Source organism: Vidua chalybeata, chromosome 5 (assembly GCF_026979565.1).
Source record: "Vidua chalybeata isolate OUT-0048 chromosome 5, bVidCha1 merged haplotype, whole genome shotgun sequence".
Lineage (NCBI taxonomy): Eukaryota > Metazoa > Chordata > Aves > Passeriformes > Viduidae > Vidua > Vidua chalybeata.
In genome coordinates, this window is record NC_071534.1 from 6,795,806 (window position 1) to 6,823,441 (window position 27,636).

At 46.2% G+C, this 27,636-nt stretch overlaps 1 protein-coding gene and 1 long non-coding RNA gene across 2 annotated transcripts; both read left to right on the top strand.

The window, feature by feature from the left end:
* The first annotated feature begins 281 nt into the window (after positions 1-281).
* KCNA5 (potassium voltage-gated channel subfamily A member 5) lies at positions 282-2,490 on the top strand. Its single transcript, XM_053942857.1, has one exon. It carries the CDS (start codon positions 282-284, stop codon positions 2,163-2,165), a length of 1,884 nt encoding a protein of 627 aa, XP_053798832.1. The 3' UTR covers positions 2,166-2,490.
* A 145-nt stretch (positions 2,491-2,635) lies between these two features.
* LOC128788263 (uncharacterized) lies at positions 2,636-27,546 on the top strand. The gene is made up of 3 exons (XR_008431010.1): positions 2,636-3,717; positions 24,344-24,468; positions 26,845-27,546. It is a non-coding gene; the product is annotated as an uncharacterized LOC128788263 (long non-coding RNA).
* The last annotated feature ends 90 nt before the right edge of the window (positions 27,547-27,636 follow it).

Here is a 27,636-nt window from a genome sequence, read left to right on the forward strand (position 1 = left end):
GAGCAGGAGGGATCCTCTTTGACGTCAAGCGACCATAATATAATGATCGCTCGTTCATATCCGGGTCCCCGGGCGGCTCCCCCGGGCCGCGCTCGGCCGCGCTCGGCGGCGCAGTGAGGGGAGGCAGGGCAGGGCAGGGCAGGGCAGGGCAGGGCAGCGCGGCCGCCCGGAGGTGGCCGGCGGCGGCAGCGGCAGCGGCGCGGCGAGCGCAGCATGCCCGCCGCCTCAGACGCGCCCGCCTCCCGCCGCCGCCGCCGCCGCCGCTGCTGCTGCTGCTGCCCATGGAGATCGCGCTGGTGACTCTGGAGAACGGCGGCACCACGGCCATCGCGGGCGGCGACGATGCCGCGGCCGCCGGCGGCCGGGCGCGCTGGCGGGGCAACTTGCTGCACCTCGCCGGCTCGCCGCAGCTGAGCGACAGCAAGGAGAGCGCCCCGCCGGCCCCGCCGCCGCCGCCCGCGGGGGACGAGGAGCGGGAGCGGCCCCCGCCGGGTCCCCGCGCAGGAGGCGGCGCGGGCGGCCCCGACGAGCGGCCGGCGGAGCCCCGCGCAGCCCCCGCGCCGCCGCCGCGGCCGCCGCCCCGCGCCCCGCGCCCCGCCGCGGACATGGGGCCGTCCGAGGAAGGGGGACACCGCCGGGGCATGGCCATGGCGGCGGCGGGCGACGAGGAGGAGGAGGCGGCGGCGGCGGCCAACCCGGGCGCCATGCACCACCAGCGGGTGCTGATCAACATCTCGGGGCTGCGCTTCGAGACGCAGCTGGGCACCCTCAACCAGTTCCCCGACACGCTGCTGGGGGACCCCGACAAGCGCATTCGCTACTTCGACCCGCTCCGCAACGAGTACTTCTTCGACCGCAACCGGCCCAGCTTCGACGGCATCCTCTACTTCTACCAGTCCGGGGGCAAGCTCCGCCGGCCCGTCAATGTCTCCATCGACGTTTTCGCCGACGAGATCCGCTTCTACCAGCTGGGTGAGGAGGCCATGGAGCGCTTCCGGGAGGACGAGGGCTTCATCAAAGAAGAGGAGAAGCCCCTGCCCCGCAATGAGTTCCAGCGCCAGGTCTGGCTCATCTTTGAGTACCCCGAGAGCTCCAGCTCAGCCCGGGCCATCGCCATCGTCTCCGTGCTGGTCATCCTCATCTCCATTATCACCTTCTGCCTGGAGACCCTGCCCGAGTTCAGGGACGAGAGGGAGATGCCCATACCCCTGCCCCCACAAGGTGGAGGTTTGAATGGCACGCCCGGGGACTCCCCACCCATGCAACCACCCAGTAGCCTGGCTGACCCCTTCTTCATCATCGAGACCACCTGTGTGATCTGGTTCACCTTTGAGCTCCTCGTGCGCTTCTTCGCCTGCCCCAGCAAGCCCGAGTTCTCCCGCAACATCATGAACATCATCGACATCGTGGCCATCATCCCCTACTTCATCACCCTGGGCACCGAGCTGGCCCACGAGCAGCAGCAGCCCGGGGCTGGCAGTAGCAATGGGGGTGGGGGCCAGCAGCAAGCCATGTCCCTGGCCATCCTCAGAGTCATCCGCCTGGTCAGAGTCTTCAGGATCTTCAAGCTCTCCAGGCACTCCAAGGGACTGCAGATCTTGGGACAGACTTTGAAAGCCAGCATGAGGGAGCTGGGCCTCCTCATCTTCTTCCTCTTCATCGGGGTGATCCTCTTCTCCAGCGCCGTTTACTTTGCTGAGGCCGATGACCCCGAGTCTCATTTCTCCAGCATCCCTGATGCTTTCTGGTGGGCTGTGGTAACCATGACTACTGTGGGCTATGGGGACATGAGACCTGTCACTGTGGGGGGCAAGATTGTGGGCTCCTTGTGTGCCATCGCGGGTGTGCTCACCATTGCCCTGCCTGTCCCTGTCATCGTGTCCAACTTCAACTACTTCTACCACCGAGAGACTGACCACGAAGAGCAGGCTGTCCTCAAAGATGAACACAGTAGTGCTCAGGGCAGCACTGCGGGGGGAGAAGTGAAGAGAAGACCCAGTAAAAACTCTCTGAACAAATCTGTTGTGCACTTGGAAAACAGTGAGGAGTTCAACAATGGCACCAGCTCCTTAGAGAAAGCCAATATCAAAGCAAAAAGTAACGTAGATCTCAGAAAATCCCTCTATGCTCTCTGTCTGGACACCAATAGGGAAACAGACCTGTGAGGAGAGGAGACAGTTAGAGTTCAGAGGGGCAGAAGGATTTCCTGGTGTCAGAAACTTGCTACTATAATTATTCTTTTAGTACCAATTAGTTTTTTAAGTCAGGCTGTATTTTATAAATTGATCGCTGTCCTGAGCAGTCCTCCAGGAATACATGTTTTTATGTTCTTTTTCCATGACACAAAGGGTCACCTATTTTTAAAATAGACTAAGAATAAGCTACACTCCATGATGCAGGAGCTGGTAAATTATGACAGTGAAAAATCTAATTTGTAGAAACTTATTTTAGCAAATGGTCATTGATTTTGAATGGGTAATTTGTAACCAATTCAGTTGCTCCGAGTTTAGTGTAAAGAACTGGGGGGATGTGTGTGTGAGGAATGAATGGACTGGGGATGGGAGGGGGGAGGTTGTGGGGTTTTGTACTGTAGTTTCAAATTGAAATTATTCAAATATATTTTGTATCTGTATGACTGTATTTATGGTTGAAAGGAGATTTCTTATTCCTGTGAAATATATCATTAAAGCACTAGGAACATTAGCAAATCAGCACTTTCTGAGTTTTCCACTAGTGATCAGTTCAGATCTGGTTATCTTGTATGTGAAGTGAATTTGGTGCTTTTAACCCTAGAGCAGAAAACTTCCATTGTCATTGATATGTTAGTTTCTTGTGAGCCTTAAATTATTAAATATTGTAGATATACTTCTTTATAAATAATTTTATTAGTTACCTTCCTGTTTCAGAATTTCTGAGTAACTCAGTCATGTGCTTACTGGCCCCACTCAAAAAAGTATGTGCAGCTTTTTGCTTCTTTTTTTTTTTTTTTTTTTTTTGTGTGGTTTTACAGTTTTATATCTTTGTTATATTTTTGAGACCTAAAGGAAAAAAATACACTGTCTGCTGTTACTGGTTTCAATCCAGTGCACAATGGATCGAAAGTGATCTGAACAGATTTTCAAGTGCACAACAGATCAAAAACATGAGGGAGCAGATAGGCACAATAAGAAAGGAGAATATTGAGTGCAATATCTGCAGAACTGTTTTCATTGTACGCTCCAGGTTCCTTGAGCGTGTGTATCAGTCACCTTTATGCATGCACACACCATTTGTGCACACAGTTCTCTGGTTTTAGTTCTCTCAGACCGGGAGTGGATGGCAATTCAGGAGTCGGACGTGGCGTGCTGTGCTGCTTCAACAACCATCGCCTGGCTTTTCTCTTGGACATGTGTGGGAAGCACCATCTTTTCATCAAAACACACCCCTGGTTTCTTCAATTTCCAAACAAAACCTCAGCGCTGTGGATTTTACAGTTGAGGTGTTGTTGAGAGACGAGTGACACATTGGCTTCATCAGGATCACAGATAACTCTGAAGACCGACACAAATTTGCTCCTTTAGCTCAAAGAGCTTTCTTACAATTTCTCTTGCAAAGGACATCTCTGTTTCCCCCTCCAGCTTCTGTTGTATTGCTGAAGGATTTCCATGCCTTTCCCACATCCTGTGGCACAGCAAGTGTAGCAGAGAAGAGAAGGCTTAATTGTCAACATCGCTCAAGGTTTGTTTCTGACAAATTTTCTAATATAATTAAGTGCTCAGTTGGGATTATAATTTATTCAAGTACCTCATCTATGTCCTGAGATAAATTGAGATCAGTTTTGCAGAGCAGCGCTCTGACATTCTCTCCCCTAGACACAAATGCTGCTTTCCTGTCCCTGACCGTGCTCTTTAATGATAGTGCCCAAATGCATGACGATTTTGTCTCTCCTGGTCAGTAAAATAACTGCCAAGCAAGTCATACTTTTAATGATCAGAGTGCTCAGCCCAAAACCCAGGGCTGAGGGGAAGGAATTGGAATCTCGTAATAGAGAACGGCATCTTTCACATTAATTTTAGAATTTTAGATGTTGGTTTCTTGGTTGGTTTGCTTGTTTATTTAGCTGTGGAATGAGGCTGTAATGTGCTGAGGAGCTGTCCGAAACACGACTGACAGGAAAAGCATCCAGTGCAGCTGCACTCCAGACTCGGGGAGATCTCCACTTTGCTTTGGTGGGAGTTGTTGCACCAGAGGGAAGTGCAGAATCAGCTCTTTGGTGAGGCTGAATCTCAGATGAAACAAAGAAGTGGTGTCACTCTGCTGCACGTGCTGAGACCTAGGTCACTGATGGACTTAGAGTAAGGCTTTTTGCTCAGACAAGTGCTTTGCTTTGCTCTCAGTGATCACATCCATCTGACTCGCCTGAACACGCACCAGATAACTGCAGTGAGTCTTTCAGGATAAAGTTTTGGGGTGGTCTTTCTGGAACTACTACCCCCACCTGCCTGACCACCAGAGTTTGGTCTTCCAACTGTGTGTTGTGTTGGATTGGGCTGTCAGCTCCTCGGAGCAGGGGCACTGTGTCCACACAGCCACTTGCTTGGAATCCTTTGTAAGGATTTTAGAGATCTGGATTACATCTGTGTAGTAGGTGCAGCAAGCTGATGTAGGTGAAAGCAGATCAGGGCTGTGGGGCATGGGTCAAGCTGTTCATGGTGACACAAAGGGAAGGCCTGGTCTTCCTCCTTTTTTACTTTTCTTCTCCCCACCATGTGTCTTTTTGTTGCTTTCACTGAACTGGTTCTCTCCTCGTGGAAGTACAAGTTCAAGTGCTGCCTTCTCTTCCTGGAGCTGCCTGAGCTCACTTATCTGACAGGAAATTGAATTCAGTCTTCTGTTTGAATATGCTGTATTTTTCCATAACAAAACAACAGAACTTTCCAATAGAAAGAAAACAAATCATTCTAAAGAACAGTTAAAAAGATTTGCTTGGCGTGGGTTTCTAAGCAGTTGTTAAGCACAATTCAGGCAAATTCGGTATTGACACCTTTACAAACAAATACATAATTTCTATTGGCTTATAGGGCAGTAAAGGATTTGCTTTCTAATGACAGGTACTGCTGCCAAACCCTGAGTAATGTGACCAGGACATGGTTGCAGCCCAGTTCAACAGAGCATTTAGCACAGATACATGCTTAAACCAATACAATTTTCAGCACGTGTTTTAGATGCACTGATTTTTATGATTTTGAGGTTTGAGATCATGAGTTGGACTTGGATGTTCCTTGTGGGTCCCCTCCAGCTCCAGATATTCTTTGATTCTCTGATGGTTATTTAAAGATAAGTTATAAACAGGGCTGAAACAGTGGAGCCATGGGTTCCCCTTGGATTTTGGGGTAAATATGTGGGTACACGATGCAGTCACATAATGTGCCAATGCAAATTTGTGCTGCAGAAGAGTGTGAGAGTAAGAACTGAATCCCTTGTTGAAGAAGGCTCCTGGAAATGTGAGACAGGAAGAGAATTTTCTAGGCCTATCACAAGAAGGTAATACACCCTAACCACTATTGATTTTATGTTAGCTGACCTGCAATGAACAGCAGGCTGAATCAGATCTCTTTGCCATATCAAAGGCATCAAGATATCAGCACTTAATGAATAGCAAATCATTGCAGACATCAAAAACCCCAAACAAACCCAGCCAAACAGCAAACCAACACTTTTTTGTAAACTCTTTTGGATAGGAGCTGCAACAGTGACGCTCCCTCACCCCACACATGCTGTAGTTATTAATGGCTTGTCCTCTCACGTGGGACACTGTGCACTAAAATGCATTCTTGGGGGTGCTGAAGTGAATGTTCATTTGGATCACCAGTAATGTAAGTTTAGTTTGTTTCACCTGGCCCCAAGGGGAGTCCACATTTCCCTTTTATTTTTCCATCATGCTAAAAAACGATGAAACAGTACCGAGCAGTTATGTAACACCATTCATCTCCCGGAGCTCTGGGAACAATTGCACCACGCTCTCTGTACAGGCAGGGTAAAGAAAAGGCTGAGGAAGGGAAGACCAAGCCTTCCAGAGGGGGACAGGGCTTGGAGAGGCACAAACAGGAGTGGGTTTGGCTGGACTGAGAGGTCTAAAATGTGGATCTCAGGGAAGAGAGATTCCCCCTGTGGTCTCTTGCATGGCTCTGGGTGGCTCTGCAGGCAAGGACTGGATGCCAGCAGCTGTGCACCATGATCCATCTGGTGGGGTCACTGAACACAGAGAGGACTTAATGCTGCTCTGAGCAGCACGAACAAATCCCTCTTTTGTGTGCTCTTTTCATTTGGGCTCTGTGAGGAGAACATGGCACTCCTACAGGCTGTTCCCTGGCCTCTCCAGCAGCAGACACTGCTGGTCTGGTGGAGGTGGTGCTGAGACATTCTTCAGGCACTGCCCTTCACCTCCTGTTAGGGAGCAAAGCACATGTCAGAGCACTCTCAGGGGGAGACACATTTGTGCACAAAAAGTCTGACTCTTCTGAAACCTGTCCCAGAATCACTGAGGTTGGAAAAGGCCTCGGAGATCAGTAAGTGACAGATCACCACTTTGTCAACTGGGCCAGAGCACTGACTGCCACGGCCAGTTGCTTCCTGAAGACCTTTGAGGATGGTGACTCCACCACCTCCCTGGGCAGCTCATTCCAGTGCCTGACAACCTTTTCTGTGAAGAAATTCTTCTTCCTGGTCAGTGTCAGTGAAGCTGGAGCTGAGGTCAAATGAGGAGAGTGTTCAGTGGCATGTGACAGTGCCACTGAGCCGCGGTGAGGGACGAGCTGCCTCACTGACATCTGATCCAGCCATTTAGCAAGATGCCGTGAACAGCAGTGGAATTTGGCAGGGGCCTCGGGGTGGCTGCTGCCATATTTAGGGAATAAGGGAAAGAGGGCTTTAAGCACCTCATCAGGACTTTGGCCTTGCCACTTGGGCAGTGGTGGGATCGGGATGCTGTGTGGCAGGCAGGGTGTAACGCGGCTGATCCCCTGCAGGACAGAGGGGCAGCAGGGAAATGGGGAGCTGAAGCTCTAACAGCATCTGCCTGCCTTTGGTTCAGCTTTATCCACGTCACTGTGTGACCACCAGCCTCACTCCACAGCTACAAATGTCTAAAAAAATAGAAATAGAAAAAGTCTTTATAATAGTCTAGCCTATGACCAATTAAAATCATTGTTCCAAAATCATTCTGCCATGATTTTTGCTATACACAGCACCACTAAATATTTTTTTTTTAGATTGTGCCATTTAGACTTTTCACAGGCTCTGTAATGTTTGGTTTTTGGTTGCTTTGTTTGTAGTTTGTTGGGGTTTTTTTTGTTGTTTGTTTTTTTTTTTAACTTTCTTTCTGTATGCATTAACTATTCCCCAGTTCTTCTGGTCAGCTTGTTGAAGTTCTGCTTCTCTGGCCAAAATTTGGGACCTCAGGGTACTGACACACTACAGTAGACTGGGTCATGCCTCCTGACATCAGTGTGTCAGCTCATTACATGGAATTTCACCAGTAACTCTGTGGGCCAATTGACCAGAACATACTTAATATTTGTATGATGAAATATTGTGAAATATGTGGTTATAATAGCCATTGAAATCATATGAAATAAAAACTTTTATGTTAATTGGAATAGGAAAAAAATAAAGCTGATAACGATATGACTAAAGAATTAATTGGAATTAGAAGTTTTGAAGAGAAATACCAGCTTGTTTAAAGAAAAAGAAGGCTTCAAACTGACAGAAAGTAGGTTTAGATTGGATATTAAACAGATTTATTTTTCCCTGTTAGGGTGGTGAGGCCCTGGCACAGGTTACCCAGAGAAGCTGTGGATGCCCCAGAAATTACCTGATCTAATAGTAAAATGACTGTCCTTCCTAGATGGCAACAAAGTGTTTTATTTAGAGCTTGGGCTTCCTAGCACACAGTCTTTATGGTTACTGCAGAATTAATAATTTTCCAGATAGAATTTAGAATTTACCAAAAGTCATCTGCAAGTTGTCTTCTGTGTAAATAATTCACAGTCATCAGGGAGATGTTTCCAAATAAATCAGTTTTAACACTTGATTGACAGGAAGAAGAGAAAAAAAGAAAGATATATCTTATTTCTGTCCTTCAACTGTGGTGTGCCATGGAGATTGTAATTTGCAATATTCTGAAAAACAGTTGTGGTTGTCTTAAAATTTACATTGGAAAGGATGTTGCTGGAGAATCACCTTGGATGAAAACAGGTAATAATTTCCCTCTGAAGAATCTGGTTACGCTGACCTTCTCCAGTTTTCTGACAAAGCCAGTTTGGACATAAATGTTGAAATATGAGGTCTCTTCTCTCAAATCCCATGTCCAACCCTGGCCAGGAATGGTGGTTTCCTCACTCCTCTGGGTGAGGAGTGCAATGGAACCTTGCAGCTCTTCTCATGACAGTGCAGCTGCATAATAAATACTCATGTCAGGGCTGATGTTTCCATGAAGATGCTGGAGGAAAAGATGGGATGTAAATGGACTACACTGGTGTAAGGGTCTGGTGTGTACAAGCAGCAGGTAGAATTTCTTCCTTTGCATGATTTTACTCCAGTGGTGGTGTCCTAGCATGTAGTAATTCCCCTAAAAAATATCACAAAATCCATACCAGGGCTTGCTTTGCTCTCTTCAGTTAGTAGAGATTGGTTACATTTTACCATACTTAATTCTCTCAAGCAAGTTCAACACATTTAAAAACTCTCTCTCTCCCTCCTCCCTGCTTAATTATAGGTAGAAATGCTTGTGATTGGAAAGGTGAAGAATTATTTGAATTACTTAAGCAACATAACCTTATAATTCTTTTTTCTGTCTTGTTTAAAATGATTTGAAGGTCTAATGGGATGTGATTGAATGTGATTCATATAACATGAATTTGCAGAGCCAGTTGTATGAGTTTCTCAGTTCAGAAAACACAGTAATTTTCAAGGCAGTGCTGCACAGGGGGGCTGTTTAAAGGAAGGCTGTTGTGAAAATACATGGTGTTTCATTATGCAAGAGAATGGTGCAAAGAAGCAGAGAGTCTGGGGGGTGACAAAGCTTGTTCTGGGAAGGAATGCCCTCTAGCTTAAATTTAGCCTCTGTGCTTTGAAGGAGAGAGTGTTCCTTGAGCCACAGAGGAAGCAAAGGGAAGAGCAGGAATCTGAAGCTGAGCTCTCAGAGCATTTGACTGACAAAGGGATGGTGTTGTCTCTGTCGTCTCTGCAGTTGTCTCTGCATTTCAGCCACTGGGCAAAATACCTGCACAGGATCGCTCAGGATCGTGTTTTAAAAGTCTGCCCAGTGCATTGAAAGGATACAGGTACCTGCCTTTAGGAGAATGTGCTGAAGTGTGGATCTAAGGCAGACACTGGCATTTTCCTGCAGGTCTGGCAGAGTAAATTCCAGTAACCAACAAAATTTGGGTCAGATTCTCCTTTCCCACTCCCAGAGTATCTCCATCTCACTGATGCATATTTACAGCGGAGCAGAGTCTGAGAAGTGCAGAATTCTGGAGCATGAGAGAGAAATCTCTTTGGGAGGCTTGGAAACACTGGGCATTTCAAAATAGCATTTGCACTGCTTCTTGCTAGTGGAAAACGGGGTAGCTCTGTTCTTAAAAAGGAAGCTGGATATTCCACTGAGGGGGAGATACAAATTCTCATAGACATCCTGACTGCATCTATATTAGAAAACGAAATGTGCCCAGGACCATTCCCTGGCACTGAGGCCAGCTGGCAGGAGACAGGCTGAGCTCCTGCTGCCAGAGGCTCGCTCTGAAACAAGGTGTTCAGCACTCAGCCTGCTGGGCTCCCTTCCTGGCCTCTGCTCACGCCCATCTCGTGCCTAGGAAGTATTTTGGGAGAGAGTGCTTGGGTGCAGACTTACCAGCGTGACCAGGAGGCTTGAAGTGTGGTTGATTGTGATTAATTGCTTGGGAACATTCCCTCAAACTCTTGAGGTGGCAAGTGTAGATGCAACCCTGCTTTGATGCCTCTTGCCCTCAGGTAATTTTTGGGGTATCTTAAAAGCTTTACATATTTCCCTCTTTTGGCACATTCTTAAACAGTAATCAGTCTCTATTCACTGAAAACAGTTATTCCTGCCAAAATCTGTTCTCATCTAATTCTGCTTCCACCTGCACTCATTTATATGCAACTCTAACTAAAAATCACCACACTCTTCCAGCTGCACACAGAGGAGCACAAGTGGATCTGACAGTGGGAGTGGGATACTGTTGCTTTGGTTTTTGGCTGATTTTCCTGTTTGCCTGGCCCTAGTGTAGGCTGTATCTTGTGTTTCAGTCACTGCATCTTCTAACTCTGCTTAGAATTCCAGTTGAGGCCCTGGTGGCCGTGCATATCCCCTGGTCTTGCTGTCCAGCAGGATCCACCATGAAATGACTGGAAATTAAACAAACAAACAAACAAACAAACAAAAAAACCAACCAAACAAACAAAAAAAACCCCCAAAAAAACCCCAAAAAACCAAGGAAGGGGTGGGGACACTGCATTCTAGTTGCATTCTAGTGCTGAAGAAAGCAAGGACCACCCAGCACAGGCAGAAAATGGGCCAGTGCTACAATTCTTCTGTGGCTTCAAGGTGAGCCTGCATGCCAGTGGTCCCCAGGGAATGGAACATGAGTTAAATTCAGTCAGAGGAGGAAGAAAAAGTAAACTTCCTACTTCCTTCTACTAAAGTAGAAGTAAACTTCCATTTAAAATCTTTCCTGTATCCATAGGTCTTGACAGCTCTAACTGCAATAGTTTGAGATGTCAATGCTGTCAACTACCCTAAGAAGATGGTGAGAAGTAAATCACTCTGAAAGGACCACTAAGGACAAGTGAACCTACTGATGGGATTTTTATGTCAGCAGATGAGTGGGCACATTGGTTTAGTGTGGGTGTCATATAGAAAAGACCAGCAGAATGTGGAGGTTGGAATGCTGAGGTACACCACCTGGGAAAAAGTCATGGAACTTTTTGTGCCAGGGTATCACTCCTTGAGGTCTGTTTCATCAAGTAAGGCTGAAAACTCTGTTTATTGTATTTATGTGTTAATGTTTAGAGACAGGACACATAGTGAAAATGAACATGTAGAAAACATGAAGATTTGCAAGAAAGCAAAAGTGTAATTCAGGTGCCAAACACATCCTGGAGGTGAGCAGATGCAATCATCATCAGAGCCAGTAAAGGGAGGAGGGCTTTCTAATTATTTCCCAGAGGGAAAGTTGTAAAGTCATTTTTGCAGCATTCATGGAAATGTATATTTAAAATATCTCAGAAGCATGCCCTGCACTCTGTTCACTCTGTAGCTGCAGATTAGTCCCACTGAAGACAACTGGATTCCATTCCAGGAGTCCTGCTCAGATCGACTTGAGCTCTGCAGTTACATCCTTTGTTTTCCTTGACCCCTGACAGCCCAAATTAAACGGAGATCTCTCTTAGCAGTGAGGGAATGCTGACGGCATGTGCTGTGGGCACGGTGTGGCAACAATATCACTTCTTGCCTGGCCTCAGCGTGGCCAAGTGGCAGCATGGCATGTCCTGGCTGCACTCGTCCCTCAGGCAGGGCAGGTGATGCTGGGGAGGGGTGTGAAGGGTCCGAATTTGGAAGAGAAAATAATCAGACTGATGACTGGAACAAAATGCTCAAGCCAAAATGCTTTCTCCCTAGGGAAGCTCTCCCACAGCCAGATGCAGTGTTGTTTAGCTGTCTGGATTTCATTCCAGGACTGCACGTGGCTCTTGAGATTCTGCCTGAGACTTTTTTTGTCTGCTGTTGGGTAGCAAACCCAAACAAACAGGAAGTCAGGCTTGAACAGGAATGTCACATATCATCCACTTCTCATCCCTGTAAAACCCATCCCTATTCCCTTGTCTGATTTTCTAATTGAATCATCGTGGCTGTAAAATCACACTGTAAAATATCCTCCTCTCGTTTGCAGAGAGCCCAGAGGCAGGAGCCAGTGTAACATATTTGGAATTTGTTTTCCTTTTTAGAAGTGGCTAGCATTTTGGGTAATTTTTTTCCCAGGCTAATGTACATCTGATGTCAGGCTCCCCAGATGAGAATGGTTAGACTGGAGTTGACATTTTTAGAAATATGTGCAAATGGAAAAATATCCTGGGAGCGCTGCCAATGGCTGATTTTGTAAAGTCTTAGTCTTTGTTGGATAGGAACCATGAGCCAGGTACCTGTACTGAAAAGAAGCCTTGCTTATAAAGTGTCTTGCTCAAGTGTGTGCCAGACATGCCTTCTCAATTTAAAGAGAGGGCAGCAGTGAATTTCAGCAGGCTGTGACTCAGCCAGGCAATATTCAATTCCCCTTTCTGATCGGATGACAAACAGCCAGTTAGCATCTTTCCCAAAGGGAGGTACAGAGACAGGAGAAGTTCCTGGTGAAAAATGGATTTCCCAAGGTTGAACTGTGAAGTGGTGCAGACAAATCTGCCTGACCTGTGGCTATTCCTTCCAGTTTGGTACTGACACGACTGGGACAAGACAGCTTAGAGCTGAGCTGGTTTGCAGTGAGCCAAACCTGCAGCTTTCTAATTCCCAGCTAGCTGCTGGAATTTGGAGGATGAGTGCAGCTGATTCGCGGTGCTGCGAATGTCAGCAACTTTCATAGGCTGTGTGGGGGGCTGGCGTTTGCTGCCTCATCAGAGCAAATGCCTTGTTGGCAGGTGGCAGGCTCCCACTGAGCGAGCAGGGGGTGGCACAGGGACTAAGGCAGCGCAGGGCAGGCACTGAGGGCGCAGCATCAGCTTGAGAACAGACGGCTCAATCTCCAGCCAGGGCTGCAGCCAGCCCCCACTGAGCTGCTGGCTCTGGGTCTCAGTGGGAGCCTGGAGCTGCTGGCTCTGGGTCTCGGTGGGAGCCTGGAGCTGCTGGCTCTGGGTCTCAGTGGGAGCCTGGAGCTGCTGGCTCTGGGTCTCAGTGGAAGCCTGGAGCTGCTGGCTCTGGGTCTCAGTGGGAGCCCGGAGCTGCTGGCTCTGGGTCTCAGTGGGAGCCTGGAGCTGCTGGCTCTGGGTCTCACTGGGAGCCTGGAGCTGCTGGCTCTGGGTCTCACTGGAAGCCTGGAGCTGCTGGCTCTGGGTCTCACTGGGAGCCTGGAGCTGCTGGCTCTGGGTCTCACTGGAAGCCTGGAGCTGCTGGCTCTGGGTCTCAGTGGGAGCCTGGAGCTGCTGGCTCTGGGTCTCAGTGGGAGCCTGGAGCTGCTGGCTCTGGGTCTCAGTGGGAGCCTGGAGCTGCTGGCTCCACTGAGGCCAGGCAGTGCTCGGGGAGCAGCTCAGTGCTGAGCCTGCCCTGCTGCCTGGCAGGATCAGGATGTGCTGAGCTGAGCTGGCCCTGGCTGGCTGCTCCAGAGAGCCAGCACGGCTCTCCTCCAGCTTTGGTGGGCACATCAGCCATCCCAGGACAGTGGCAGGGTGCTTTTGTGCACAGCATCCTTATCCCATCCTGTCCTGGTTTAGGGCAAATTTGGGAGGAAACGTCCAAAGGGGTTCCTCTAGAAAGCAAATTCAAGTGGCCCCTCGCCCAACCGGTTCAGGAAAAGATTTCCTTGCAGAAAAGTGGAAAAAACTGTTTTTTTAACAGGCAAAGCATTCACCAGCACAAAAAAAATTAACAATATTAAACAATAAAACCTCAAAAAAACTCAGAAAGTCCCCTTGGTGGGCTGTAGCTCAGCTCACCCAGGCTGTTCTCAGTCCCTGCAGTGCTGGAAATGCCACGGCCCAGGACCGGCCCCGTGGGCCACAGCTGCGAGCTGCCCGTGCTCTTCTGGTGTTCAGTCCAGAGCAGGTTTGAACAGGTCCAAAGAAAAAGAAAAAACCACAGTCCAGGGAACTTCTCTGCCTCAGCTAGCTAAAAACTAACTAGAAGCAAAGGAGAGCCTTGTCCTGATGTCTGTCTGTGCTGCAGACAACACAGTCCAGGAGAGGATACGGGGGAGCAAGTGCAGTTCCTGAAAAAAAACTCCGTGCTTCTCTCCCCCCTTCACTCTCAGAACCAGTCTGAAAGGTGCAAAACTTATTTCTGGGCTAAACAGACAAATGGGAATAGCAGCATCATAAAGTCACTCCAGGACACATCCCTCTCTCTCTTCTGCAGGCTCTGCCTCATCATCATCTCCCTGATTTCCATACTCCAAGCTGAGTGGATGGGGCTGTGCCTGGTGCTCCTTATTGAACAGTCATCTTCAACATATTTATCAACCACCTGGATGCAGGAGTTGAAGGCACCCTTCAGCAGGGTTATGGTGATGCCAGTACATGCTCTGGCCCCAGCAGGGCTCCCAGGCTTGGCTCGTGTTGGGGATGGTTCCCCACACAGGGACACCGTGGCTTAGTGGTGGCCTTAGCAGGAAGTTTAGGACAGCTATTTTCACACACGGTTGGCTCTGTGGAGCACTGCAGAAATGGGTTTATATCAGCTCTGCAGACAGCAGTGAGCTGAGGTGGGTTCGGTCTGGAGAAGGGTTTGGTGGTTTTTAGCCACTCTTTTGTCCATCAGTAGCTTTTGAATTTGTTAGCCATTTGCAACCAGCTTTGGCAAAAGGACACTGGCCTTGAAGAAGATAAGGATTCTTCTTTTTACAGCCTTTGGAAAGGTAGCTGGCTGCCTGGAGGAAAGAACGACTGGAATTAAAACTGCTTCTCTTGGGCAAAAGCTGTGGCATGACCTGTCCTAAACTGTTGCTCTATCAACACAGGAGAGACCATGATATATTCACAGACTTCTCTGAAGTGCTGCAAATGCTAACTAGATGGGATTTACAGGGTAACAGCAAGAAGCAGAGGTGTGCTTAGAAGTAAGGCAAACTGTGCCTTGCATCTTGAGGCAGAGATCCTTCCCTTCCCTTCCCTTCCCTTCCCTTCCCTTCCCTTCCCTTCCCTTCCCTTCCCTTCCCTTCCCTTCCCTTCCCTTCCCTTCCCTTCCCTTCCCTTCCCTTCCCTTCCCTTCCCTTCCCTTCCCTTCCCTTCCCTTCCCTTCCCTTCCCTTCCCTTCCCTTCCCTTCCCTTCCCTTCCCTTCCCTTCCCTTCCCTTCCCTTCCCTTCCCTTCCCTTCCCTTCCCTTCCCTTCCCTTCCCTTCCCTTCCCTTCCCTTCCCTTCCCTTCCCTTCCCTTCCCTTCCCTTCCCTTCCCTTCCCTTCCCTTCCCTTCCCTTCCCTTCCCTTCCCTTCCCTTCCCTTCCCTTCCCCATTGCTGTAAGTATCAGCCTGGGGCTCTGAGCTGATGGCTTTTTATACCTTGGGCCTTGTTTCTTCAGGGCTCAAGTCTGGGGCCAGTCCTGTCCAGTTATTTATCAATGACCTGGATGCAGCAGTTGAACACACCATGAGAAATTTGCTGGTGGCACCAAACTGAGAGGTCCTGTTGACTTTCTACAGAGCCAGGAGGCCTTGGGAGGTTGGAGATATGGTCTGTGAGCCATGGGGTGAAATTTAACAACAACAAATGCTGGATTCTGCACCTGGAACAGGGGAATGCTGGGCAACATGCACTAGGAGAGGAGTGCTCAGACAGTTGGGCCTTTCCAACTAAAAATATTCATTTTTTTGTTCTATTTTCTAAAGGTATGAATCACCCTGGAGAGAGGGGCAGTCATGCTTGATTGGTTCACACACAGGCAAATCTGGGTGAGGATCAGAAGGCATTTGATGTGCTGCCATTGTTAAGAAAGGCTGCAGAATTTTGTCAGTGATGGATTTCTGGTGAAATCTGTTCAAAACCAGTGATGAAATGCTCACCAGACCAGACAAAGTCAACACTTCTGACTTTATGCCATGCAAAGCACACAGAATCTGTACCAAACCAGTGGGGAAGAGGAAGAGCCTCCTGTTTGAAATCCGATTTTTACATTATTCTTACAATGCTGTGCAGTCTGACTCATGACTGTTGAACACTCATCCTCTCTCAAAAAGCACCTGATTTTGAAAGGTAAGAACTGCTGCAGAAGAGAGGCAGAGGCCCAAACATCCTCACCTTGAAGTCTGTCATGGCTTCCAGGTCTAGAAAAATCTTCAGTGAAAGGCATGTATGTACTTTATTTTCCCTTTGTGTTCCTTTACCATGGTAAAATAAGTGTAGCAGCCTGCTGCAAAACAAATGGAATGTAATCTGCCATTTTTTTCTTTTGACCATTTTGAAATAGTCTGTTCAAATAGCTAAAGAATGGCATGCAGGCAGTTTGTGAAATCATTTTGCATGAAGGGATTTCAAAAAGCTTCCCCAAAAGCTACCTGCAAGTTATTAACTCACATTTGGGGACCATCTGCCCAGTGGCTTCTCTAAATAATGCTATAAGCACACAGGCTAAAAGCAAGAAATGTCTTACAAAAGAATATCTTCCAGAAAAAATAAAGAAAAGAAAAAAGAAAAAAAAACGGAAAAGGGAAAAAAAATAGAAAAAAAGGCAAAAATCTGCAATAACTGAGCTTTACCTTTCATTATACCCTAGGTGATAAATCAAATTTGGGAACAGAAGTGTATCTGGGGCTTTGCCACAACACATGTATGTTCTGAAAATCATCTTGTAGTTCCTGTTGCAGAATTTTGACCTGTTTTGCTCCTGCTACATTTGTTTGGGGAAAATGCAGTGCATGTAAAAGGGACATTACTGTGCCTCTTCAGATTTTACAGGCAAGAATTTACAGCAATATTTCTTCTCTAAAGAATGACCAGAGATTGGAGAGTTTTTTTCCTAAATCTGTAAGGCTTCAGCTACATGGGAACATTTAGGAATCTGAATGGGAATCAGAAAAAAATAGTTCTTAATTACAATGACTTAAAATGTTGCACACTCCTTTGTGGATAATCACATTTAGAATAAGGGTAGGTCTGACTTATGTGTAACTGAGTCCACTTTGGAATTCCAAACCAAATTTAACCTCTATTATTTTAAAGCAGAATGGCTGTGCAGGGACTAACCAGGACAAACATGGCTTTTTCCTTGGGAGACAGTCCCCATTCTTAAAAGTCATCTCAGAAGTCAGGGAGGACACTGAAGTCATTGCAAACAGACATGCCATCTCCATAATTTGTTATCCACAAAGGGAACACTTCAACACGGTGCTGAGCAACATTTTTTTGGTGTGCTGCATTCCTTTTATCACCTGTGGGTGTCGAGGGCCATCGGTATCACCCACGGTGAAGTACAGGTGGCATTGAGGGTGACCTGTGCTGCTCAACAGCACTTGTGTCGTAGCTGTTATCAAATGTCATAGGCATTGAATGAAGAGTAACTTAATCCTAGAAGGGATGAAAAAACCTTTACCATTCTTAGCTGCAGAGCACTAACCCCTGGGATCAATCCAGGATGGGGATGATAACTATCCATACAAACAGGGTGAGAGAACTGGGGATGTTCAGCCTGAAGAAGAGAAGGATTGGGGTGACCTCATTGTGGCCTTCCAGGACTTGAAGGGAGCCCACAGGAAAGATGGAGAAAGACTCTGGACATGGGCCTGGAGTGACAGGACAAGGGGAAATGGCTTCACACTGACAGAGAGCAGGGTTAGATTGGATATTGGGAAGAAATTGCTCCCTGTGAGGGTGGAGAGGCCCTGGCACAGGTTTCCCAGAGAAGCTGGGGCTGCCTCATCCCTGGCAGTGTCCAAGGCCAGGCTGGATGGGATTTGGAGCAACCTGGGCTAGTGGAAGGTGTCCCTGGCCATGGCTAGGGGTTGGAACTGGATGATCTTTACCAACCCAAACCATTCTGTGATTCTGTGACTGGAATTTGGGCCAGAGAGATGCCCACTCCACCCTTACTTGCTTCAAATTGTGTTTGGACTCTGAAGACCTGTTCTGCTGTAGAATTGAATGGATATTTTGCAGCTGGCTTCAGCAGACAGAGAGAGGATGAAATAGCACTGGTGCTGATTTTGGTAAACTTTCCCACTGCTGGTTGGATGGAACAGGGGTTTGTCTGAGCCCTGTTTTGAACTGGTGGCAAAAATCACTTTTGAAAAGGATCAGGATGAGGCAGTTATTCCCCACTGTCAGCTTGGAGCCTAAACTATGAATCAATCTATTTCTGTGGTCTCTTATATGAGGCTGGGTATCACTGTCAGTCCATAATGCTTAAACTGGGAAAAATGGAGCTGGAGAAGGTGGGAACAATTCTAGCCAAATGGGACTTTTGGACTTCCCTTAAGGAATCCTACCTGGGGGGTTGCAAGTGCTGAACTGATGTGTAAAGACCTTGTGTAGGTAGATTCACAGTATGCCAGATTAGTGTTTGCTATTTGAAAAGATAACTGGAATAACAATCTATTCCATGTTTTTATTTTCTGTAATTTATAATCTGGATATTTCCTTCAGTGTCCTGGCCCTTTGGAATCCGGTTCAGTTTTTGCCTTCTCTGATTACCTGTGTCACTAAGTTCCATAGCCTAATTGCATCTTCTGTTAGAAAGTAATTCCTTTTCCTGCTTTTAAATTTTCTGCTGTGGATCATTCATACATCTCCTGTAAGGCTTCTTAGTCAGTTTTAAGCTCCAGCACCTGAAGCTGGATCCTAAAGTGGGCTGATCCATGGATTACTGTAAAGATGGTATTTTCACTTTCACTCTCTTTTTCTCACACACCCTGTCACTGTTACAGCTGTGACTGCGCCCTGTGTAGTGAACTCAAGCCTTCACTTTGCAGGTAATGAAACTTCACTGGTGGTCTCTCACAGGTGGAATTTAGAGCACTGACTCTAAATTCTAAGTGGTGGCAGCCAGGTCTCTTGAATATTCACTGTTGGTTAAGCTTTAGCCTGATTCAGATTTAAATTTGGGCTGGCTTCTTTTTAACCAGCATCACTATAAATACTCAGAATGTGTTTTTTCAGAACTCAGACAAAAGTTTAGATCTCTGTGATACAAGATTTTACTGGCTGCAAGTTTTACTGGCCATTTTGCTGTATGTTCACCCAGCTTTTTCCTTTTTCTCTGAAGAATCTTAACATTCCTTTTGTCCTAACTACTGTACATAAATTGATCATTTGTAGGCTACTCTATCTCATGTCTATCTTTCCAAAGAAATGTAAATATTCAGTGGAATGCAAGCACCGGGGAGCCTTGCCTGGTCTTCTGCCATGATTACACCAGGTGTGTCACTCACTGAGAGGGGACATTCAGCCTTTCTTGAAGCAGGTGCAGGCTTCACAGGAACAAATCCCTTGCTGTACCTGAAGGGACAAAGATGGAGAGGATTTTTTTTACAAATGTAGTGTCAGAACAAGGGGAAATGGCTTCACACTGACGGAGAGCAGGTTTAGATTGGATATTAGGAAGAAATTGTTCCCTGTGAGGGTGGTGAGGCCCTGGCACAGTTGCCCAGAGAAGCTGTGGCTGCTCCCATGCCCTTTCCTGAAAGATCTTTTGTCCCTTTTCAGTTTGTGAATGGCCTGGTTCTTCCTACAGCCACCAGAGTCATTAACAGGACTGTCTCACCACTCTGCCCTGTTAGTTCTGCCAGCCTCCATGAGTCACAGCAACACCTCCCACAAGCTCTAACAGCACCTGTGAAAGTCACACACTGTCAGACTCAACACTGCCTTGTGCCAGCCTAAATTTGCCTTTGTCATAGGCAAACCTGACCCGATGCTGCATTTCATGGGGGGAGTTGCTGTTGTTTCAATAGAGCCTGTGTTTTTCTGATGGGAAGGTGCTCCTGGTCTGCATTCCCAGTTCACAGAGCAAAAGTCTGTGCTCAGAGAGCCTGTGTGGGAGCAGGAACAGAGGAAAGGCAATGCCACAGAAAGATTGCTCTCATACTGCTGAACATACCAAGGCTGCTCTAATTAAGCTGGAGGTGAAAGAGTTAATCTAGGCTTTGCCACGGCAGCCAAAGGGTGCGCTTTAGGTATTTGCCAATGTCTGACTCAAAAACAGTAAGTCACAGTCCTGACACAGTGGAAGACACTTGGTGTGGTGCCACTGACTTCACGGGGGTCAGTACTGAGCTCAGGGCTCAGTTTAGACATTTTGGACAGCACAGCTCAAGTGCAGAATACTGATCTCTGCCAAGAACTTAAAACTGAATCCAGCCAGCACAGAATCAGGTAGTTCCTTAGGAAAGTTTGTTAGATTTGTCAGTATTGACACTGGGTTTCAGATGTATATTTGCTTAATTACTCTTTTGATAAAACCCCTTATAAGCAAGTCTGCTCTCCATCTGGTGCTGATCTGACTTAAAATACAGCAAGATTGGCAACTCATTAATTTATGGACAGGATAAGTATAAAATTTGCATAAATCAGTTAATACTAGAAAGTACAAAACTTGTAGTTTCTTGAAAAAGCAAAGTGTGAACCTTTCCTCTTAGGACAGAAACTCTTTGTGAGATGGAGAAATATCTCACGTTTCTTGTGACAAAATATCGAGTAGTGATGTTTGGGTTTTTCAGATTCCTTTCTCATTAATTCTTGTTCCAAAAATAGAACTATACTTGTCTTGAAACTGGTGACTTTGTGTTCAAGGCAAAATTCCTGCTCTTTAATGATGTAGTTTTATTTTTAAGGCTTTAATCTTACATCAATAATTTTAAGTGCTTTTCAGTGATGCTCTGAGCGAGGAACTACCATCCTTCTTTGTTGTTTTCAGTGCCAGATGAGATTTTCATCCAATGGTAGGCATCCATTTGCTATGAAAATTGAGTTCCTGGAATGCAGTGTACAGATGTGAGGCAATTTTGATCATTGCTCTCTGGAAATTATAGTGATTATATACATTTTAGTAGTTAGTTTACCCTCTGGATTGCAACTCCTTCTTCTGAATCACTAGAAGGAAATCACATTAGTTTTATGGTTTTTTTTCTGGAATATTAAAAATCTTGTTTAAAATGAACCACCCTGCTCTAGCTTGTAGGAGCTGCAAGTTACTGTCTGTGAGAGGTGGCAAAGAGCTCATCTCCCATAGGATTGAGGAAATTTTTGCCAGAGAACTCTGGATTGAATCAGGAATATTTCCATGAAAAATGTATCTTCCAAGCACTTAACATCCTCCAGAAAAAGCAGTGAATGGAGGAAGTCCTTTGCTTTACTCTAGTCCATTTGACAAAAGTGTCCCTGCATCTTCCTTTCCTCGTGTTTGGAGAAGAGTGGGAGGAAGTGCAGAGACCAACTCCATGTGAATGGAAAGCTGCTCTTTGCAAGTCATTTCCTGACTGTTCTGAGTGATGGCTTTCACAGAATCCTTAGGGCTGGAAGGGACCTCTGGAGCTCATCCAGTCCAACCCCCCTGCCCAGGCAGGGTCACCCAGAGCAGGTGACACAGGAACACATCCAGGTGGGTTTGGAATGTCTCCAGAGAGGGAACTCCACACCCTCCCTGGGCAGCTGTTGCAGTGCTCTGCCACCCTCAGCAGAAAGAAAGTCTTCCTCGTGCTGAGGTGGAACTTCTTGTCTTTAGTTTATGGCCATTGCTGCCTGTCCTGTCACTGAGCACCACTGAAGAGAGCCTGGAAACATCCTCTTGATGCCCTGTTTGAGATGTTTTTATGTCCTTTCCTGACCTTCTGTGTACCTCAGGTGATAAGACAGGGCTGAGAAGTAAGAGATGGGAATAGTTCCTCTGGATTCATAGAGTCTGCTTAGAAGAGCTGCAGACAAAGACAGGTTCAGGACAGGAGATTGCAGCTCAGGACAAACCTTACTCTGAAGAACTACTGACAGGTGTTTGACAGCAAAAACTTGTTTAACTCAGTAGTACCAAGGAGCCTCTCTGTTAAACAGAAAGCTCACAGCAGGACACTGCTGCATTAACAAGATTTTCTCTGGCTGCTCCAATTCCCTTTAGCTTTTTTTTTTTTTTTTGGTAATCATCTTTCAAACTGCAGCAGCATTTGTTGTCCTGAGGTGCTGATTCCAGTGGAAGAGACTTTAGTGGAAGCTTCTCCTTCAGTGTGCACAGGCTTCATTTCAGGTCAGTAATCACATCCTCCTCAACCTCTCCTGGGGCTCTCACATTGATCATCCTCCAGCTGGAGGAATTGTCTGGGAGGAAGGGCATGACTGTTGTGTTGAGGTCACATTTCTAGTGAGGGTGGACTGAGGGAAGCTTCTGCCCTTTGCATTCGGGGGAGACCTGACATTTGGATGTGATGTGGGTGTGCAAGCTGTCAGCCTTCCTGCTCCATCATGCACATCTGCCCCCCTCCAGGCAGCCACTTATGCTGGGGAGGGATGAGAGGAGAGGGCAGAGCATGTGACGGATGGCTCAAGCTGGTGTTTGGGTTCTGAGCAACAAAGTCTCTTCTGGATGAGGCTGTGTCACCAACAAAAGGCTCCTTGACTGTTCTGAGTCATCAGCAGCAGTCCATGTGAACTTGAGTTGACATGAGGGGTAGGAAGTTTGCCCCAGGACAAATCTGGAGAACAAAACATCCACAGAAATAAAACATGCTTTATGTTTTCCAGTGTTACCTGGAGAGCCAGATTGGAGCAGAAAGAAAAAGCAGGAGGCCAGGGGATCTAAAAGCTTGTGAGAAAGGGCTTTTTGACATCCTTTGCTATGTTTTCCTGGGAAAGCTGGAATAACACAGTGGATCACAAGCGACCCTTCTGCTAAACTGACTCCAGACCAAGCTGACTCTAGAACCAAGCTGACACCTAGCTACCTTCTCAGCAAAAAAAGGCATGACTTTGGCTAGAGACACTCTAATGTCCTGGAAAGCCCATTGCTTCAGTGTGAGGGGAATCTTGTTCCTGAGTATCCTGGCCTGGATCAGGAATGGTGTGGCCAGCAGGAGCAGGGAGGTCATTCTCCCCCTGTACTCAGCACTGGTGAGGCCACACCTGGAGTGCTCTGTCCAGTTCTGGCCCCTCGGTTTGGGAAGGACATTGAGACACTTGAGCACATCCAGAGGAGGCAACGAGGCTGGAGGGGGGCTGGGAACACAAGCCCTGTGAGGAATGGCTGAGGGAGCTGGGGGTGCTCAGCCTGGAGAAAAGGAGACTCAGAGGTGACCTTATCACTCCCTACAGCTCCCTGAAAGGTGGCTGTGGTCACGTGGGGTTGGTCTCTTTCTCCAGGCAGCACTGACAGAATGAGAGGACACAGTCTCAAGCTGCATCAAGGGAAATATAGGTTGGATATTAGGAAAAAGTTTTTCACTGAAAGAGTGATAAAATACTGGAATGGTCTGCCCGGGGAGGTGGTGGAGTCACCATCCCTGGATGTGTTTAAAAAAAGACTGGATGTGGCACTCGGTGCCGTGGTTTAGTTGAGGTGTTAGGGCTGGGTTGGACTTGATGATCTTGAAGGTCTCTTCCAACCTTGTGATTCTGTGATTCTGTGAGTAGAATTCTCACAGCTAAGTTAGGATTTTATTCCCCTTTCCCCAGAAAAACACCTTTTTTTTTGTAAATATTCTGTGGACAAGGCTTCTTTGACACCTTTCAATGAACTTCATTTTTGAAAGTGCCAGGGCAAAAGAGGGGGAAACATCTAGAGTGAGATTTATCTGTTATTTTCTGGTATTAATATTTTTTTGAAGCGTGATATGGTATCCAGTTGCTGTTTGAAGTACTCCCTCTAGCCTAGAGAATAATTTGCTTGTTCACATAAAGAGCAAACCTTCTGTGCTTTTGGCTTCTGACTGGCTTGGAAATGCCCTCAGGAAGATGGAGATGGAAGTCCAGTTAGAGTGAAAGGAGGGAATTGGAATTCTTGAGCAGGGGCTGTTACCACTCCATGAGGAGGTAAGAGAAAATAATTATACTTCCTCTGATCAGCTTCATTTCTGGGAAGAGGTAGAATTTAGGTTCCTTACTGGCAAACTCCGTGTTACTTCTGGATTTAAAGAGAAGCCAGAGTCCAGGCACAGGGGGAACTGAATCCACTGGGAAGGGTGAGTGCAGGATTCCACAGCAGCAGACTGTACTGGGGTTTTGATGTTCTGTGTTTGGAATCACCATAGCTATATGTGCAGTTAGTAAGGATTTCAACATCTAAGTCCTCCTGTGACCTGGCCTTCCCATCCCATGTCAGGGAACTGTGGTTTGGCCTCAGGAAGCATCAACCCTGGACGGTCTGCCTAGTGTGGCACCGAGGACCATATCCCTGAGATATGTGTGAGGAGCAGGTCTTTTACTCATCTTGAATTACATTCACCTGTCTCTCAAGAGCCCTTTCCCCCCTCACAGGCTGAGCCCTGTACTTTTACTAAAGGCTGGTGCAGTGCCAGCTTTCCATGAGATTGTCTGGAACTGGGAGTTGCAACCAGACATGTCACTAAGGCTGTAGAAACAAGAACTGCAACCCTCACAAGTGCTGTAGACAGTTTGCAACAGCCAGAGCAGGTGTGTGATAAACCAGTAAATTCTGCTGCCTCTCTGTGTTTTCCAGAGCAACCTGGAGCTCAAGCAGGAGTGGTGTTCTCCAGACAGCTCTCCACGGCTTCCCTAGCACACCAGTGAGCCACGAGACCGAGGCAGAAATTCCAGTGTGGGGAGAGTGTGAGTCATGAGATGGTGAGTGAAGGAAACAGCAGGATAAAAATAACAGAGCCCAGTGTGATGCAGAATATTAATCTCCTGCCCTGTGTTATCCTCACTTGTATTACAGGCAGCACACTGCTGTAGTGTAGATGCTCTGCTGCTCAAAACAGATCCCTCCGTGCTACTCAGAAAGATTATGGCTCAGGATGCCAGATTGCAGGGACTCCTAATAATCATGCCCTCAAGTTGGCTGAAAATTCTTAATCATGACATTCCTGCTGTAGAAAATACGTAATCAAAGAGCGTCGAAATGCTACATTCGTATTTTGCATGGTTACATGAAAACGTAAATTTCAGTTAATTAAATGTCAATTTCAGTTAATTTGACATCAGCTGAAAAATATTTATTTATTCAAAATTTAAATGAGTGAAGTCCCTTTCATTTTCCAACCTTTTTTTCCTCTCCTTCTTCCTTCAAAAGGAGAAAAGAAAGGAGGAGAGTATGAAAATACCATGAAAAACCCACATAATACTCAAGTTTGATTCTAGCTAACATAAATCAGAAGGGGAAAAAAGTAGGAAAAGTGGAATTGGTAAAATAAAAAAAAATCCAAGTATTTTATTTTGAGTTGTGAATCTCTCTTTTTCTACTCAAATCTGCCATCAGATTTGATAAGCCTTGTTCCAAGATCACTCACAACAAAACCAGGATCCCTCTAAGGAGCATTTCCAGCTCAGCCACTGTGGGGTTTCTAACCCAGTCCCTTTGACATCTCCTCTAATCACTGGTCAGTGATCTTCAGAGAGCTCTTGGGAGCTTAGGAAACCTCTTACTCTGGTATTTTTCAATCCAGGAAGGAATCTGGGCACTACAAAGACAGCAGGAGATTTTCCTTTAACTTCAAAGGGTGCCAGCTCTGGCACTGAGGCTTCACTGCAGATTTAACACGTGGGGAGCTCTTCTGACAGAAACTGCCTTTGGTATTTCAGAGTGGGGAGAACTGTTTATTTCATTTCACACAGATTCACTTCAAAACCTTTCTAAAGGATTTCACTTTGCTGCTTTTTTTTTTTTTTTTTTTCATGTTAAGTCGCCTTTGGGTTTAAGTTCACCTTCAAAAACTGTGTAAAACATTACCAAAACTGAGGAACAGCCTTTTGAGACAGGCAGGGGGGTAGCTGTGTGGTCCCCACACTGCAGGACTCACAGGGAGAATGACCAGTATTTGTAGGGCTCTCTTTTCCCTTTGCCCTTTCAGAGCTGCTTTATGAAGCGGAACATTTGCACACACGCTGAAAGAAGGCACTGTTCCATTGTGATGGATTTAAGGGAGGGGTGTGTGTGTGTAAAATCACGTGGTTCAGGTGTGCAGTTATGGTCACAGTACTCCTTGCTCCCTTTCAGACCCCGTTGAAACCAACTTCTTTCATCCCACTGAGCTGAAAAATCCCTTTTTTTCTTCTTCTTTCTTTTCTATTTTGTCTTACAGAAGCTGCCTGTGAAGCTACTTGGGAATAACTTTTCTGGTTTTAAATATTCTTCTTAAGCAATCTCCTGTTATTTTTTACTTTTATATATCCATCTATTTAACTTATTCCCGTGTACCAAGTCTTTTTTATTTTCCAATGCGTAAAGAAAGAAAGACTTATTTTGGAAGTTCTACAAAAATGGAAGTCATTGTAATCATGATTTGATGTCCTTGGAACGCACTTTATTTACTATTTGTTTTTATTAGGACATTGTTTGAACGTAACTTTAAGCCCAATAAGGTTCCAGGACTAATCTCCTGGGAGAGGATATTTATGGTCCATATTTTCAGAGAGGGAGATTGGAAGTAGAAAAAGGCTTAAGTATTTAGGCCTCGCTTCAGCTCTGAAGGCAGGGGAAATCTGCAAATAGTCACTTGACCAGCTGAAGGAGAGGGTGGCATGTGAAGATGCCCAGCTCCAAGGGGCACTTGCATTCCATGTGGGCTCATTCCAAGCAGAAACATGGGCCTCAGATTGTGTACATTACTGTAGGGGAACTGACCTATTTTTCTGGAGAGGAAAAATCTACCATAAAAATCTAATTTGCAATGATTGTGGGAGTGGAAACAGGGCTGGTTTTTTTTTCTCTAGGATATTTGGTTATGCAAACAAATGGATGAGGGAGAAGCTTCCAGCAGGAAAACCGCTGATGGTGCTCAGCGTCACTCAGTTAAGTGTAACACTCCTGAAAGGGAAGTGAAATAATGATTAATCCTTCAGAGAATCAGAAAATCATAGAATGGCCTGGGTTGGAAAGGACCTTAAAGATCCTCTAGTTCCAACACCCTGCCATGGGAAAAGACACCTTCCACTTTGTTCTAAGCCATAATTTTGTGTCCAGTGTGGAGCCTAATGGTTTTTCCTCCTTAATTACTGCAGCTTTTTGCATGACACTCTCCTGATTGCCTTCCTCCTGCAAGCACTGACCATTAGGAAAACACTGCTGCAGAGTCTGAAACAAACCAGCCTATTCCTTGTTCTCAAGTCATCTTGGGTTGGAAGCTGCTGAAAAACTTCCTTCTGGATAAATAACTGTGATGTCCCCTTCATCCCCAGAATTGGATTCCTTCACTAGGAATGCTGAAAGACTGGTCTGCTCCAAGGTTTCTCTCACAGAAGAACTGTTCAGCTTCACAACAGGAGTGAGAAAAGTTTAAATGCTTTGGGGCTCACTCCCAGGCACAAGACTTTATTTGAGCTTTTGTTTGGAAATAAATTGAGTTCTTGTCATAGATTGGGCATCTTCTCCCGTGGTTCTTACATATCAAAATTTCTCATCATTCTGGAAGAAGATTAAAGTGTTAGTTCTCTTTCTTTTATTGCCACTCATCTTTGTTTATTTATTTTGTATTCTTGAGATGTGCTGCATCTCTGGAGTTTATATTTCTACTTTGACCGTAAAAATGCTGTACATACAAGTCTAGAATGCATCTGAAGATTAGTCTAATTTTTCATGTGACTTTGACTTGAACATTTTTCTGTTTATGTTTATATTGCTATTTCAAATATGTGCATTACCTGTATTCTTTATGCCTTTTCCCCATCTATAACTCAATAAAATAATGTCTCCATTCTTCAGAACCATGTGTGCATGACAGTGATAACAGTTTCTGAATAATAATGACTGATAATTTAAAATGTGCTAATCTCTATTTATATCTATTTCTATAT

What these genes read in the sequence shown, in the direction of transcription:
- KCNA5 (XM_053942857.1), top strand. Translation starts at nt 282, where the DNA reads ATGGAGATCGCGCTGGTGACTCTGGAGAACGGCGGCACCACGGCCATC.